Here is a 17818-nt window from a genome sequence, read left to right on the forward strand (position 1 = left end):
ATATGAATCATCTTTTCAGTACTAAGGTACGTTAACTAACTAACTCTGTAGGTTGCAAATTAATAAAAGACATTCATACAATGTTATATTTATTCCAACCTTATTTTTTTTTTACTTCTACAGGTTTTCTTCAGTGTAGGCGAGCATGGTGAAAAATGTTTTGATTCTACCGATTGAACAGCCTGAGGAGTTTGTTCTGTATTAACTTGAACCAAAAAGACGCCTTCGCCTTGACTGTCTGCTACACTCATAAGCTCATGGATGGCTGGAAAAATGTATGTTGCATCACTGTTGTCACTACGTGTTGAAAACATGGAAACATACACTTTAAAGTTTGCAGTGTTTTTAAAACGAATTTTAAAATTAATTATATTGGCCCCAGTAGATATTTTGTCGATCCAAATATACAAAAAGACATTAGGCACTATATCATTTTCTGAAAAAGTATTATCAATTAATTGGATCGGGAAGGCTCCGTGCTGTTGAGGTATGTTTGTGTTAACATAGGTAGTTTGCGTATTATCATCGAAATAAAAATTTAATAGACTTAACCGGTTTTGTTTGTGAAGTCGTTTGTTCTGCAAAGAGGATTCTTGAAGAAGAAGTGTGTTCATATTACTCTCACTGAGCAATTGATGATCATCGATTAATTGTTTAACATCGACTGTTAAATCAAATATAATATCTTCGTTGACATTCGACACGATACGTGCCAGTTGATTCCTCACAGTTTCGGTTAAGTTGACTTTAATGACTTCACTAATCTTAGTTTTTAAAGATTCTGAATTGAGCACTTGATCTGAGAAAGCCAACATAGATTTATTCAAAAACAGGTTATAAAACGTATCAAGATTTTTACTAACAATGTATCTTTTCAAATAATCGTATAACAAGTACAAAGTCAATGGTTGATTCGGAATTTCTTTCTGAAGTGTAACCAACCTCTTGTCAACTAAGGCTTCAATTCTTTGCTTCACGGTGTCAGAGAGAGTAGCCATCGCTGCCTGCGGTGCTGCTGCTAAAGCAATCCGTCGTCTATTTCACTAACGTCTGCGTCCTGTTCTGCAATTAAGGGTTCGCGATGTAACAAACGATTCTGATACACAGCCACTAACGTAACGCTTATGGCTACGAAGACCATTAACAATATCAAAATCGACGAATCGTTCATTGTTATTATAATTATTCTTTTAACTAGATTGAAAAATTATTACACCGTCCTTCTGTATCTTGACAGAAGAATTGCCAAGTAATCACACGTCTGTTAAATAGCTAATTATGTTTAACACACCTAAGTCTCAGCGCTCACGACTCGGTCCGCCTTCCTTTGTTGTCTCAATTTTAGAGGGTGTGCAAAATAGATCTACTCTCATGAAATATTCGCTAATAAAATCCTTCATACTTTTGGCTATTCGCAGGAGACTCCTATTGGTTTCGATGAGTCCTGCTACGGTTATATCTTCTTCGCGTCGAACAAAGTTCATATCGTATCCCACGGAAGATAACAGTCGAATACAAGGAGTTAGGATCTACATAGAGATGTACACATGAGGTATGTAAACCAGTAACACACTGACTTACAATTCTGACTTTATTGTTAGAACTGAATGTCGTCTACCTTTGATTGAAGTGAATGCGTGTCTTTGTCTTCCGAAGCTTCCGATTCTGAATCTAGTTCGTATTGATTGTCGTCTAACCTTATGTGAGGTGAATGTGTGTCTTTGTCTTGCGAAGCTTCCGATTCTGAATCTAGTTCGTACTGAATGTCGTCTAACCTTGTGTGAGGTGAATGTGTGTCTTTGTCTTCCGAAGCTTCCGATTCTGACTTTAGTATTATGTTAACCATAATTTAGGATCTACATAGGGAGATGTACGTTCGAACTGAATGTCGTCTACCTTTGATTGAAGTGAATGCATGTCTTTGTCTTCCGAAGCTTCCGATTCTGAATCTTGAATGTCGTCTGACCTTATGTGAGGTGAATGTGTTTTCGATTCTGAATTTAGTTCGTGCTAGAGTTTATACTACATTCATAAAGTCAGAATTGGAAGCCAAAGACTTCACATCCAGCAACTACAAAGTCAGAATCGGAAGCACCGAAAGACATAATTGAAAAAAAAGAATCGTCAAATGTGTCGAGGTCTCCGTCCGATTTTGATCTAGCGAAGTTTGCTACTGTTTCGCTACTTGTCAATTCACCGTTGCCAGCAACGAGTAAAGTCAGCCGAGACCCTGTGAGCCACTGCAGCTCGCTAGCTGCTCACCCCCCACCGTGTTGAACCCCACCGCCCAACACCCGAGCCGAGAAACTCTCGGCTAACTGGCCGGGAGTGACCCGATGAGGTGTCCCCCCCCCTAAAAAGTCCACTTACGGCTCAAACCGGGCGACCGGACCGCTCGATTCTGCACCTGTTAGGGATGAAATGCGTGACGCGAGCGCGCCGATATCGTGAGTTACCACTGAAAGTCAGAATGCGACGCTTCCTCCTCCCGATTTGGAGCGTAGGGATAACTGAACTATTTTAACGGATGGGTTTCGGTCACGACGGTCGACGATTTGGACCATTCGGGAGGCAGAATCTGTCGCGCTCGTCACCCTATATGTTCACAGGTGTGCTCAAGGCACTTCGCTACACGCTAGATGCGCTACTAAGGTGGCGTTGGACCGTCACTGGTAACGCTGGGGAGGTCGTCGTCAAAAAAAAACCATAGCCTGTACACCCCCGCTGACCCTCCACCCCCCGCATCTTAATTTTTAGTAAATTGACACAAGAACACACACATTCACCTATTAGAATCGGACACTCTGAAATAAAAAAAAACATTAGTTGCACTAAAACAAACCTATATTATCAGAATAGGACGCTCAGAAAGACAAGAACACACATTCACCTCGATAGAGTTAGACGACATTCAGTTGTATTATAATTGGATGATAAAATATACAAGAACACACATTCACCGATAGAGTCAGAATCTGTTCATGATCAACACTAGCTAGAGTGGGGTCCGATATTTGACGATTTCGTTTCATAACAGTCTCCTAAGCGTTAATCTAAAAAATTGAGTTTTTCTGAGGGGAAGGTATATAAATTATTAGAGAGGGAGAAAGTAGGAATCTGTAAAGTTATATTCTCGAATTTAGGTAGTTTGTCGCGACAAAGATAGAAATTGGACGCTCCGTAGTGCACAGACACACATTCATCTCAATTAAGTTTATAATCTGTATGCACCCCCATGAAGATTTGGACCCCACTTTGTACTATCGATGTACATATACCCATGCAAAGTTTATATTCTGAAGTTAGTGTAGAGACATTCACAGCTAACCATACAGCTACAGGGCCATCAACCGCTTGTTCTGTGATGGGAGTTCTCATAAGAATTACCGCTAGTTTGTCGTTCTTGAGATTAGAAGGCGAGTACTCGTTAGCTTTTATTTCGTTTTTTCAGCCTTATTCGTATATTTTTTTTTATCCTTCTTCTTTTCTGTTTGTATCGTCTGTTTTGTCTTTTTTGTCTTTTCATTTTATTGTTCTTGCCTTTCATCTTCCTCCTTCCTGTCATTTCACTTTTGTATATTATTTTTTTTACTTCTGCTTCCTCGTTTTGCTTTCCTGCGTTTTTACATTCTCATAATATTAATCTTCCCAATTTCTAGACATTTAAATACTCTCTTTTGTTTCTCTTCTTTCCCATTCGTGTTTATTTTTTCCTCCTTTTTATTGTTTTCTTCCAACTTTTTCTATTTCTTTTCATATCCTCTTACTTTTTCATATATTCTAAGTCTTATTTCGCCTCTTATCCCTTCTCCCTACTCTGCCTTGCTTTAATTCTTCCATCGCCTTCCTCGTAACTTCCTTTTTGTATCCTCTACGTTCTTTGAGTTATAATTCCTTGACATTTTTTCTTCCATTTCCTTCTTCCGTTTTCTTGTTCATCTTTTTGTTTCCTTTTTGCAAGTCTTGTTTTTACTTCATCTAATATTTTTTCCTTTCTTTTTTTTCTTCGTCCTTCTTCTTTTGCTTCTTTTCTTCCTGTTACTCCTTCAAAACTCTCACTTACTCATACTTATTATTTCCATATTACTCCTTCTCCTCCTTTTTCCTGCCCACAAACTTTTCCTTCGATTTTGCATTCCGCTTTCATCATTTTCCTCCTATTCTCTTCCTTTTCTTCTGCAGTGGTGATGCCGGGAAGAAGGGTGGAGGGGGGCGGATATGGTAGTCCTGGTGGTTGAAGTGCCTGCCATGATGGTGTTAATGGTCGTTATTCAAGTGGTGGGTGATTAGTAGTGGTGGTAGCGGCAGTGTTCCTGATAGTGTTATTAGTTGGAATGCTTATTTTGAGTTTAGGTCTACGGGTTTGTTATACCATGTTTCAGTTACTATTCTTCCATTGTGTGTGTTTGTGTGTGTGTGTGTGTGTGTGTGTGTGTGTGTGTGTGTGTGTGTGTGTGTGTGTGTGTGTGTGTGTGTGTGTGTGTGTGTGTGTGTGTGTGTGTGTGTGTGTGTGTGTGTGTGTGTGTGTGTGTGTGTGTGTGTGTGTGTGTAAAATTAACCGTGGCCTAATCGCGTCTTCCTTTTAGTGTCACATTTTTGCACAGCTCTCCTCCGCCCCGCCCTTCTCGTGGCCTGACAGCCAATCACACAGCAGAGCCGCGAGTGGGATGCCAGGTTCCACTTCTCGTAAAATTCGTCAGTTTTATCTGTGTTTTACATGCATAAAAAGGTCGAAGATACATAAGTGTGTACCATGTGGACGTATTTTTTTATTATTTTTTCATTTGATTTTGTTCGACTTTGATTAAATCCAGTCAGTGAAGAATTAGAACGGCCAGACTGGTGTGTTGACATCATCACTTGATGAGAGAGAGAGAGAGAGAGAGAGAGAGAGAGAGAGAGAGAGAGAGAGAGAGAGAGAGAGAGAGAGAGAGAGAGAGAGAGAGAGAGAGAGAGAGAGTTTTGTGGGAGCTATTTTCAGGTAAATGGAAACAATTTTGTTAGCAAAATTTCAATATTTTGATTTATTGATGAAGGAGTTATTGGCAAGTCGGAGAACAGATTTGGCACGATTCTTGGCATAAATGTGAAGACCATTATTAGCAAAAGTTCTAAGGCTCCGGCACCTTCTGTGAGCTGCCTCAATCGTTGATAGCACGCGAACAAGCGTGACTGAACCAGGGAGTTTTGCCATGATAAATGAATAACGCGGAATGTGTGGCTCCATCCCGATCTCACCTCCGTCACGCTCTGGGCACGCGTCTCAGACCTGGAAGCTATAATCATTCCGCAGAGAATGATAGAGAAAATAAAACTCAGGTCATCACACTGAGCTGAAGCATACAGGCAAGAGCATTCTAATACCTTTCATTTAAATATAGTTTTAAAACAGTTGGTCGTTCAGACAACTCCTTACATAACGTTTCTTGTTCTGAGGTGCAACACGACCCCACTATCCCTGCCTAAGGTTTTTTGTAAGACAATATTTTCTATTTTTTCATTTGAAATATAAGATAAGAAATGTAAGCACACATGCGTCCAAACACTCCCCACAGATGCGACACTCTTGAACAATTTGTTCCGTAGAAGTGGCACCGTTCCATGGGATGCGTTCCTCTGCATGGTGATTTTAGTCAGCTGGCGAGCCGTTCCTCTCAGTGTGATTGTGGTGCTTCTTGGCACTCCTCAGTCTCTGTTATCACCAGTCAGCGACAGTGACTGTTCAGCGGGTGTTGAGAAATGCACCCGGAATGTACGTCACCTGTACGTCGCTGAACATTTGAGTTTGATCACGACGCTGTGTACTCGCCCGGTGCTCACAGAAACTCGCCACCACTCGGCTTTGCGCCTCTCTTGGCACGACTTCTGCTGCGGGAGTTGGTGCCCCGATGTGTCTGTCCCTCGTAGAAATGCTTTGTTTCGTATCTGGGCGGGACGTGGCTGCTGGCGTTGTGCTGGCGGTGCTGTGAGTGGCGGCTGTTGGTGTAGTTGTGTGCAGCATACCAGCCACTGTTTTGCTGGAAGGAGTCGTTGCTCCGCTGTGCCGGCCTCGCGAGGTGCCGAGGTGCGCCACGCAGCGAGTTAGAGGCGGATCTAACGGGCTGCTGGTAAGGCCTCGAGGTAAAGTTGGGAGGCTGAGTGACTTGGAGCGGCGCGGCGTATCTGAAGGTGTCCTGGCCACGGTACACCTCACGTTCCTTAACGGGGGCGCGGAGGTTACCAAGGTTGAAGCGCACATGTCCTGGACAGGTGGACCGTGGCATCTTTTCTTTCTTCAGGATACCTTTAGGAGACTTCCCTTCAGTAGTGGTATTCATTTGTGCACAGCGAGCTGCTCCAACTGTTTGCTGGTGTCGTGTGTTGTGTTTCTTTACCGCGTCCTTTGCTGACCCTTTCTGTGGCTTCACTGTTCTCTCCTTTCGCCTGTCCAGCTCAGGACGAATGCTGGAGAGAGGAAAGCCATACCTGAAGTAGTCGTAGCCACAGTACAGTTCACGATCCTTGACGAAAGTGTTCAGGTTCTGGAAGTTAAAGCGCACACATTTATGAGCGGTGCTGGCCGTCTTTCCTTTCTTGAGGATCCCTGTGAGATGTTGTGGCTCATTGATTTTGTTGTCTGCATCTGTTGCTTCCTCTGTTACTGTTTTCTGAGCCTCTGGCAGTTTGTCTACTGCTTCCTTTGGTGGCTCTTCCTGTGGCTCCACTGCTCTCTCCTTTAGGCTTTCCAGCTCAGGACGAATGCTGGAGAGCGGGAAGCCATACTGGAAGTAGTCGTAGGCACAGTACAGCTCACGATCCTTGACGAAAGTGTTCAGGTTCTGGAAGTTAAAGCGCACACATTTATGAGCGGTGCTGGCCGTCTTTCCTTTCTTGAGGATCCCTGTGAGATGTTGTGGCTCATTGATTTTGTTGGCTGAATCTGTTGCTTCCTCTGTAACTGTTTTCTTAGCCTCTGGCAGTTTGTTTACTGCTTCCTTTGCTGGCTCTTCCTGTGGCTCCACTGCTCTCTCCTTTAAGCTTTTCAGCTCAGGACGAATGCTGGAGTGAGGGAAGCCATATTTGAAGTAGTCGTAGGCACAGTACAGCTCACGAATTTTGACGAAAGTGTTCAGGTTTTGGAAGTTGAACCTGATCATTTTCTTGACCGGTGTTTGAGATGCGTCCCGCTGTTTGAAGCTGCTGATAAGGGGCATCTTTTCCGGTGGGCCGGTAACGGCCTTGCTCCTGCTGGAAGGAGCGTCCCCAGCCGTGCCTCGGTGCTTTAAGGGGAGCTCACCGTATACCTCCTTTATTTTCTCTCTCTTGACCATGTGCAGAGTAATTACGAGAGTTTGAACCCTCTTGCCATGGCTCTCCAATTGCGTGCAGTCTTTTTGTGCGACTGTTGTATCATCCACTGGCTTCTGGACCTTCTCTCTCTTCACCAAGTGGATTGTGATGATGAGAGTCTGACGCCTCCTGCCAGTGGCCTCCTTTTCGCCCTTCCCCACCACCCCATCAGCATCCAGCAAGGTGTCGGAGGGGATCTCCTCCTCCACCACTGCGAGAGGCTGAGCAGCCTTCTTCAGGCAGACCAGGGCCTGTTGCCCTGCATCGGCCTGGGCACCCGCGTTTTCGGTTTCCTCGACGATGTCGTCAGGTTCCTCGGAGGGGCTGCGGCGCTTCCGCCTGGCGAAGAGCCAGCCGAAGCACCCGCAGCACCAAGACTTCTTCACTTGTTTTTGCTGAGTCATTTTAATGTAAATGAACAATCTTTAGCAGGAACGTGCAGGTCATCAACGTTGTCCTCTTCTGGGATGGCTTCTCCTCGTCGTGTTCCGCCTTGGCTACACCGACCACTGGCGGGGACGCTCAAAGAAAAGGCTGAGAGTGTAACGCTGGGGCGATGGGACGTAATGCAGGTGACGAAATGTTGCTGGAAGTAGTGCGCCCATCCCACGCCCACGCCCTCATGCTCCTCCTGCCACCCACACTAACCCACACAACCCACTCCCTCATCCCTGGCCGAATGATTGCTACCAGTATTACGCCCATTCCAACCCCGCACCCACGCCCTCATGCCACCAACACCAACCCACACAACCCACTCCCTCATCCCTGGCCGAATGTTTGCAACAAGTATTACGCCCATGCCAACCCCGCACCCACGCCCTCATGCTCCTAGCTCCTTCTACTCACACCAACCCTCATAATTCATCCCCTCACCTTCACCTAAACCTGCCGGCGCCGCAACACACATCTCATCACACCGAGAAGCCGCCGTGAGCTGGGACTGGCCGCATCGTGCCCACCTTACCCAACGAACCACTCGGCCGAAAATTCTTGCCACAAGCCCAGCAAGAACTTCGTATTATTAATCTTACAAGAATAATAACATGTCACACAAATATATTTCCCTTATATTGATTATTGGCAATGAAGGGAGGCGTACAAAATATTTACAGTTACAAATATTTAGCTGCTGCAACAATACGATTTCTCGGGTAGTTTTTTTCTTCTGAATTTTCACAGATGACGCGTTCAGCGGCGTGAGGCTTTGTTAACTACTGGATCGTCCCGCCTTGCCCTCCAGGAGCCTTGGTGATGGATTTGTCTCTTGTTAGCATTGAACTACAAATACACACACACACACACACACACACACACACACACACACACACACACACACACACACACACACACACACACACACACACACACACACACACACACACACTTAACACCACCTCTTACTGCCACCTGCTGACTCTCTCTCTCTCTCTCTCTCTCTCTCTCTTATTCATTTATCATGTAAAAATTCCCTGGTTTAGTCACGCTTGTTCGCGTGCTATCAACGATTGAGGCAGCTCACAGAAGGTGCCGGAGCCCTATAACTTTTGCTAATAATGGTCTTCACATTTATGCCAAGAATCGTGCCAAATCTGTTCTCCGACTTGCCAATAACTCCTTCATCAATAAATCAAAATGTCAAAATTTTGCTAACAAAATTGTTTCCATCCACCTGAAAATCGCTCCCACAAAACTCTCTCTCTCTCTCTCTCTCTCTCTCTCATCTTTTTTTGTCTAGTCTGCTTTTATTCCGCTCACCCATCTTCTAATTTACTCCTGCTTATGATCATTCTCTCCCAGTTTTAATTCTACGTTTTCATCATTTTTTTTTCATTTTTCATCTTCCACTCTTTTTTATTCATCGTTTTTTTTTCTCCAATTTTTCCCTTTTTTCCTCTTTCCTTTTTTATTATGTTTTTTTTCATTTTTTTCTGACGGTCTTTGCAATACATTCTGCTCAAATTAAACTGTTTCCCATTGATTTTCCTTTTTTGATTCTCCTTTTTCCTTCTTCCTTTTCCTCTTCTACTTTTTTCCAGTCCTCACTCTGTTCTACTTCCTCATTACCCTACTCCAAATTTTCCTTTTAATCTTGTTCTTTTTTTCTTCCTTTCATTTCTTTTTTTATTTTCCTTTAACACTTTTTCTCTCCCACGTCAACCTTCTCAATCTCCTCTTTCAATCACTTCCTCTTCCTCTTCTACTTCCTTCTAATCCTGACTCTCCTCTTCTTCTTCCTCATTATCCTACTCCAACTTTGCTTTTTATCTCATATCTTTTTTTCTTCCATCTCAATCTCCTCTTTCTCCTCATCTTTCAATCACTTCCTCTTCCTCTTCTACTTTCTTCCAGACCTCACGCTCTTCCTTCTCATTATCGTACTCCAAATTTTGCTTTGAATCTTTTTTTTCATCCCTTTAATTTTTTTTTATGTTGCCTTTACACATTTTTTTCTCGCACGTTGATCTTCTCAATCTCCTCTTTCTCCTCCTCTTTCAATCACTTCCTCTTCCTCTTCCTCTTCCTCTTCTACTTCCTTCCAGTCGTCACGCTCTTCTGCTACCTCATTATCTTACTCCAAATTTTGCTTCTAATCTTTTTTTTTTCCTGCCTTCCCTCTCATTCTTAATTAGGCTCACATCTTTTCTCCCGCGCGGCCATTCTCCAAACCCTCTTTTAGTTCCTCATTATCTCAATCTAAATTTTGTCATCCATTTTGTTTTCTTTCCTTTCATCTCTTCCTCTTACTCCTCCTCCCCATCCGTGTTTTAACTTATCCTTCCTTTTATTTCGTTTTTTCAGCCTTATTCGTATATTTTTTTTATCCTTCTTCTTTTCTGTTTGTATCGTCTGTTTTGTCTTTTTTGTCTTTTCATTTTATTGTTCTTGCCTTTCATCTTCCTCCTTCCTCCTATTTCAATTTTGTATGTTATTTTTGTTTTTACTAGTACTTCCTCGTTTTGCTTTTCTGCGTTTTTACATTCTCATAATATTAATCTTCCCAATAAAAAACTCTTTTTTTTCTCTTCTTTCCCATCCGTGTTTAGTTTCTCCTTTTTATTGTTTTCTTCCAACTTTTTCTACTTTTTTTCATATCCTCTTACTTTTTCATATATTCTAAGTCTTATTTCGCCTCTTATCCCTTCTCCCTACTCTGCCTTGCTTTAATTCTTCCATCGCCTTCCTCTTAACTTCCTTTTTGTATCCTCTACGTTCTTTGAGTTCTAATTCCTTGACATTTTTTCTTCCGCTTCCTTCTCCCGTTTTCTTGTTCATCTTCTTGTTTCGTGTTTGCATATTTTGTTTTCACCTCATCTAATATTTTTTCCTTTACTTTTCTTCTCCGTTCCTCTTCTTTTCCTTCTTTTCTTCCTCTTATTCCTTCAAAACTCTCACTTACTCATACTTATTATTTCCATATTTCTCCTTCTCTTCTTTTTTTCTACTCAAAAACTTTCCTTCGATATTTGGGTTCCCCTTTTATCATTTTCCTCCTATTCTCTTCCTCTTTTGCAGTAGTGGTGGTGATGGATGGGTGGGGGGCGGCTGTATGGTAGTTCTGGCGGTTGAAGAGCCTGCCATGATGGTATTAATGGTAGTTATCCAAGTGGTGGGTGATTAGTAGTGGTGGTAGCGGCGGTGTTCGTTATAATGTTGTTGGTAGGTATGCCTATTTTGAATTTGAATCTGCGGGTTTGATGTACCATGTTTCACTGACTATTCTTCCAGTGTGTGTGTGTGTGTGTGTGTGTGTGTGTGTGTGTGTGATCGCGTATTCCCGTTCTGTGTCACATTTTTGCACAGCTCTCCTCCGCCCCGCCCTTCTCGTGGCCTGACAGCCAATCACACAGCAGAGCCGCGTGTGGGATTTGGATGGGGCAGTGTCACGAGTTGCGTCCCGCAAGGGTCGGTGCTGGGTCCTCTGCTTTATATTATTTTCATCAATGACTTGGACAGAGGAATTAGTAGTGATGTCAGTAAGTTCGCAGATGATACCAAGATCGGTAGAGTAATCCAATCAGACAGGGCCGCTAGGGTTCTCCAGGATGAGCTTGACAGACTATATGATTGGGCGGGGAAGTGGCAGATGGAATTCAATGTCGGGAAGTGTAGCATTTTGAGTGTAGGTAGGAATAACTCCTCACACAATTACTCCTTAAATGACACTCCCCTAAACAGGTCCGGGCGTGAGAGAGACTTAAGCTACGGTCACACTTGCTATTGTTAACGCAAGCCTGGCTTTTGTTTTCGCTGGCTTGCCAGCGATACGCGCGGCAGTCTGGTCACACCACATGCAAAGTCCGCTAGCTAGCTAGCTAGCGGATCATATCATAACAACACTAGCCGCTATGGAGGAAGCACTTCTTGGATTCGCTCTGTCCACAATTACTCTTGCCACTTGTTTTGTAGCCAGTGAGGACTTAAAGAAAAAAACAAAGTGAAACGAAAGTGGATAAGACCATGGCTGGCAAGTGTGTTCGCTCTTGCTCTTGCTCTTGCTGTACAGGTGACCCGTTAGAAAGTCACCGAGGTCAAATAAGAAATGAATATTATATTTCCATTAAAGAAAAAAAATACATTTGGAAATTTTCTTGTATTGTCGTTTAGATTTTATATTACGCATTTAAAGTCCCTCCCCAAGAAAGAAATGGAATATTTTTTGATTGCATGTATGCTGAATAAACGATAGTTTCTTATTCCCTTCCATTCGGCTACCGCTGCCGCCAGCAGTACGGCCAGTGAAAACGGTCCGTATCGATAGCTCAAAGCAGCCGATATCATTAGCTCGTGCAGCGCAAATGGCTGGCCGATCAAGCCGTACCGCTGGATCCAGCGATATCAGTAGCTAGTGTGACCGCACCTTTAGGAGTCCTAGTGAGCGATGACCTCCGTCCTAGGGCTCAATGCATTCAGGCTAAAAATCGGGCCATCAGAGTACTTGGTTTCATCTCAAGGAGCGTAAGCAATAGGAGCGCTGAAGTCATCCTCAAACTTTACTTAGCACTAGTTAGACCTCATCTCGATTATGCAGTTCAGTTCTGGTCCCCCACTATAGAATGGATATCAAGATGTTAGAATCTGTACAGAGGAGGATGACAAAGATGATTCAGGGGGTGAGAAACTTGCCTTATGAAGACAGGCTGAAGCACTTAAATCTACACTTTCTAGAAAGGCGAAGGTTGCTAGGAGACTTGATCGAAGTCTACAAATGGATGAAGGGCTTTAATAGAGGGGATGTCAATAAGATTTTGATAGTAAAAGAGCCAGGCAGGACGCGTAGCAATGGTTTTAAGTTAGACAAATTCAGATTCAACAAAGACATAGGCAAGAATTGGTTCACCAATAGAGTGGTGGACGAATGGAACAGGCTTGGGAGCCATGTTGTGGGTGTCAAAAATTTATTTGACAGGGAATAAGAAAAAATAAAACTACAAAAAAATGGGGGGAGTAATTATAAGAAAAATGCTACTCCTACTTAGAGGAGAGGACTAGATTACACAGCTAACGGCAACAACAAAAATGCTACTCCTACTTACGAGGAGAGGACTAGATTGCACAGCTAACAACAGCAACAAAAATGCTACTCCTACTTACGAGGAGAGGACTATATTACACAAGTAACAAATAAAAAATAAGTTAACCAGCAAACTAACTTAAATAAAACGATGCTTCAAAGAGCTGCTTCGAATAGCGCTTCAGAGTGCGAGGGAAGGCAGCGAGAGAGGAAGCGAGCCTGTCAGAGGCAGCAGCTTATAGCTATTGAAAGAAGACGGGTCGGCGCTGGTTGTGATCCACCGTCGGGCTCGATATTTACTTAGACACGGCAAGCAGTCGACGCCCTGGATTTCTACTACTTACTGCCGGGATACGTCAAACTACAATACTGCTCCCGCATCACCAGCCTTACCAGATACGGCGAGCAGACACGACGCCCGGACTACTATACTACTAACAACTAGGATTTGTCGATCAACAATACTGCTGCCTGTCATTAACACCCTGATGGTTACAGCTAAGTACCTTTCTAGCATTAATCCTAATTTGGCCAAATAGGGGAGGTGTTAGGAGGGGAAAGAAATACGCACGACTCAAGAGAATCGGAGACGTTGCGTATGAAGCAGTACTGTACGTGTGGTGCGTCATAACGTCCACGCGACAGAAGGGCAGTAAAGTGTTCGGCACCACGAATAAGCGGTGTCGTTACGGAGCATGAAAACAACAAACCTCAGGTAAATTATATTAATAGTTCAGAATCACCTGAGGTTGTCATGCTAAAATAAATTAACTTTCACAACAATTCACTAAATCATTACGTTTCGCCCTTTTCAGTGGTTTGTTCAGTGTACGAGGACAACATTCAAATAACTGGAATCCATCTCCCTTTTATGTGAGTAGAAACCTGAACACCTTTTTATAAACCCAGCATTTAACTGTGAGCCACACCTACGAAGGTGAGGGGATTTCAGAGGGTTTACCCCAATAAGTGGCTACATATTTTCCACAGCTAAAATTAATGGTCCTTCGAACCGGATTTCCAGTTGTTTGAATTGTAATGAGTTACAGGGTTGTTATTGGAGGTCATTCGCAGGTTCCTAACTTTATACCAGCCCTACAAGATACAGAAATTGAAATCTGTAAAGTAAATGGCGGAAAACTAAAGATTTTTGGGAGCATTCACGATTCCATGTAATGCGGGAAGATGAACACGACTTAGCCATTCTGTTCTTGGGCGGCAATGACGTTTATGATGGCTGCAGTCCTCGGGAACTAGTTAATGAGATACTTCGAATCACTGACCACCTTCAACAACTTAATAAACGAGTGGCTGTCACATTACTGGAGCCTCGACATTACAGTAATGGTAATAGATTTGGAGTTAGTCCTACAACTTATAATAAGGTTTCAAAAGCAATTAATAAAGGTTTGTGGAAAAGTTTAAAGAACAAGAACATTCGAACCATCAACTTGGGAGCGAAACCCTTTGCAGCAGGACACACAGCTGATGGTGTGCACTTTGAGCCACTAACAAAATTCTACATTGCTTCAAAATACAGGAATTGTGTTGAGCACCACCTTAATAAAGCAACTTAGATTTAATATAACAACAATGACTTCTATCGAACAGTGTAAAAGATCCTTGCAAGCCTTTAAAGGCCACATAACAAGAGCCATCAACAACTGCAATTCGATTATCTCAAGTGAAACTATAGATATAGATAAATTGGAAACATCAATTTCTTTCCTCGAGAGAAAGTGGCCTGGGTATGAAGAAGCTTACATGAGTTTAGAAGCAACAATGATAGCTTCTGATGTGGGATCTGACACGAGTTCGGAGCAAGAAGAATACTATACAGTTTGGGAGAACTATCAAGACAATTTGGCGAAATTTAAATCTCGCTTACGAAACCTTGGTGAGAACCCAAAGAATGAAGCTCCCAGAGTAGGCACTATGGCAATAGCAAAGCTGCCCATAATTAAATTGCCAACGTTTTCAGGCGACTACACTGAATGTGAATCCTTTTTTGATCAGTTTCAGGCCCAAATCGGGAAACGAAGTGACTTAGAGCCAGTAACCAAATTACAGTATTTAAAGTCTCAATTAAAAGGCAGTGCACTAGACTTAATTAAGAATATTCCATCTCTTGATGTTAACTACCAGCACGCTGTTGATGCTTTAAAGGAAGTTTATGGAGATGGGGAAAGGATTAAAAGAGGCATCTTGAGTAAAATTCTAGATCTTGCATCTCCTACAGTAACTAACAGTAGGAATGATCTTGAGTCCTTTAGAATATCTTTAATAAACTTAACAAGGGCACTGAAAGACAAAACAGACTACTCGGACTGCGAGTGGATAATAGCCTTCATGTTCCAACGTAAGCTTCCTAAAGCAGCTATTCATCAACTCTACCTAAAATATGGTAAGAACTATTTTTCTATAGAGGAGATGACAGATGGCCTAAAGCATCTAGTATCTCACATGGACATAGAAGATGGACAGGTGAGCAAGAAGTCAAAGGATAATAATACTTCAACGAATGGGAAACAAAATGCAAAATTGATATTGGAACGTATTCCTATCACAAAGGAACTGATCAAGCTAAACCTAAATCAAAAGTAAACCTTCAGAACAAAGGAAAATTTGTATGTATGTACTGCAGCGGTCAACACTATACAAGTGAATGTGAAAATTATGCTACAGTGGCAACGAGACAATCTCGCTTGATGGAATTAAACCGATGCAGTAGATGTGTTAGTACACAACACAATGCAGACAATTGCAACATGGTGTTACTAGACTGCAAAAGATGTCATAAAGGTAAACATCATACCGCACTGTGTGTTTCCAAGGTTAAAGGCAGGAGTAGTAGTGTTCAAGAAGAACGTCCACAAACCACACAGCAAGCTGTCATGTCAGTTAAAGGCAAAGTGAAGTCTAGATCAACAGCACTTCCCACAGCAACCATAGAAGTTCGCAATGAACATAGCAAACAAAACTATATACCAGAGCGTTCTTTGACCAAGGATCTCAGTGTACTTTTATCAAAGAAGACTTGGTTAAGAAGCTACAGTTGAAGATAAGTGGGAAAGTTAGATTGGCTATGTCTGGGTTTTTGCATTCAAAGGATTATGAAGAGTATAACTTGGTACGCCCGGTTGTTCGTCTTGGTAACAGGCTTAAAAGAATAACTGCCTTAGTAGTTGAGCGGCTCCCAGGAAAAATCAGTGTGCCAGGACTAACCAGAGTTGCAAAGATGTTGAAGGAGGCTGGGCTAGAACTTGCGGACAAACATTTGACTAGTGATGTAATAGATGGAATAGAACTTGTCATAGGTGGAGACTTCTACGGAGAATTTATCACAGGTCTCGCAACTTACTCTCAAACTCGACTGAGTGGAAGCCCTGGAGGGTATTTAATATATGGACAGATTCCTAATAACGAAACTGAATCTTCAGAAAATTCACAGAATGCACTGGTGGCCAGATTGTGTATCCAACCAGATCCTACGGAGATCAAACAGCTGATGGAAGAAACTGAGGTGGAAATCCATAAACTGTGGGATTTAGACACCATAGGAATTGATACCCAGAAACCTCCACCAGATGACTGTTTGGCATACCAAGATTATCTAGATTCTGTACAGTTCAAAGGAAATAAGTACTTCGTCAGGCTGCCATGGAAATTGAATTGCCCTAAACTTCCCAGCAATTTTTCTATGGCGTTAGGACAGCTGAAGAGTTTAGCAAATACCCTGGCGGCACGAAATGAAGTTGAAGTTTATCATGATCTGATTCAGACTCAATTAGAGAATGATTTCATTGAGATAGTTCCAGCAGCATCTCCGACAGATCAGTGCCACTATCTCCTCATCACGGGATTAAGAAAGATAGTGCTACAACTCCCTTGCGTATTGTATTCAACTGCAGTGCCAAGAGGAGCGGCCAACCGTCTCTAAACGACTGCCTAATGAAAGGACCCTCCTTAACTGAAAAACTAGGCGACGTATTGCTAAGATTCAGAACTAACAAGTACGCATTCAGTGCAGATATAAGTAAAGCCTTTCTGAGAGTAGGATTACAAGAGTGTGATAGAGATTTCACAAGATTTCTGTGGTATGAAAATCCGCAGAATCTTAGTTTTCCTCCAGTTACATATCGGTTCAAGTCGGTGTTATTTGGAGCAACCTGTAGTCCATTCCTCTTGCAAGCTACCATAGATTACCATCTAAGGAACTCTGACAATATTTACAAAACTCTAATAAGCCAGAACCTCTACGTGGACAACTTTCAAGGGACAGTTGATTGCCAACAACAACTATTTTATGTCTACGAAAATGCAAACATGGAATTAGCCAGGGCTAATCTTCCCTGAGGGTGTGGGTCTCTAATAATGCGGCCCTTAATAGTAGAATTGCGGAGGATTTTGAAGATTATACAGTTCCTTCTTCTACTAGCGTATTGGGTCTGTACTGGGATGTTCAGAATGACGAGCTAAGTATCAAACCACCTGCTCTTGTGGACCACAGTTCCCTTAGCAAGAGGAAATTATTGTCTCTGATATCTTCAGTATTTGACCAGCTTGGGTTACTAGCACCAATTACCATCAGGGGAAAATTACTAGTAAAAGAAGCCTGGCAAATGAAGCGTGGTTGGGACGAGCCTTTGCCTCCCTCCTTTACAGAGGAATGGCTGAAATTAAAAGCTGATTTCTTGAAAGCAGATACCATCCTTTTCCCCCGAAATATAGGGCAAGATAATAAGTCATGTACGCTTCACGTATTTTGTGATGCCTCAGCGAAGGCGTATGGAGCAGTAGCCTACCTTGTGTCAGACGACAAGAGCAACATATTAACTGCCAAAGCTAGAGTAACACCAATGAAAGTTCGCTCACTCCCACAATTGGAACTAACAGCTATACAAGTGGGAACGCAACTAGCAAAGTATGTTACAAACACTCTTAAGACTTTGAACATAGAAAATGTCTTCATAT

The 17818-nt window shown here is 42.6% G+C and overlaps 1 protein-coding gene across 1 annotated transcript; it reads right to left on the minus strand.

Moving 5' to 3' along the window:
- Nucleotides 1-5533: 5533 nt before the first annotated feature.
- LOC126994890 (uncharacterized) lies at nucleotides 5534-8282 on the minus strand. The gene is made up of 2 exons (XM_050854156.1): nucleotides 6763-8282; nucleotides 5534-6465 (listed from the first exon to the last, which is right to left on the minus strand). The coding sequence occupies exons 1-2, from the start codon at nucleotides 7731-7733 to the stop codon at nucleotides 5817-5819; spliced, it is 1620 nt and encodes a 539-aa protein (XP_050710113.1). The 5' UTR covers nucleotides 7734-8282; the 3' UTR covers nucleotides 5534-5816.
- Nucleotides 8283-17818: the final 9536 nt, after the last annotated feature.

This window comes from Eriocheir sinensis, unplaced genomic scaffold, assembly GCF_024679095.1.
Source record: "Eriocheir sinensis breed Jianghai 21 unplaced genomic scaffold, ASM2467909v1 Scaffold91, whole genome shotgun sequence".
NCBI lineage: Eukaryota > Metazoa > Arthropoda > Malacostraca > Decapoda > Varunidae > Eriocheir > Eriocheir sinensis.

Bases quoted from the DNA above. Each gene is read 5' to 3' on its own strand.
- LOC126994890 (XM_050854156.1), bottom strand. From the start codon at position 7,733: ATGACTCAGCAAAAACAAGTGAAGAAGTCTTGGTGCTGCGGGTGCTTC. The intron at 6,466-6,762 runs GTATGGCTTCCC...CGACTACTTCAG, and splicing joins TGTGCCTACGACTACTTCCA to GTATGGCTTTCCTCTCTCCA.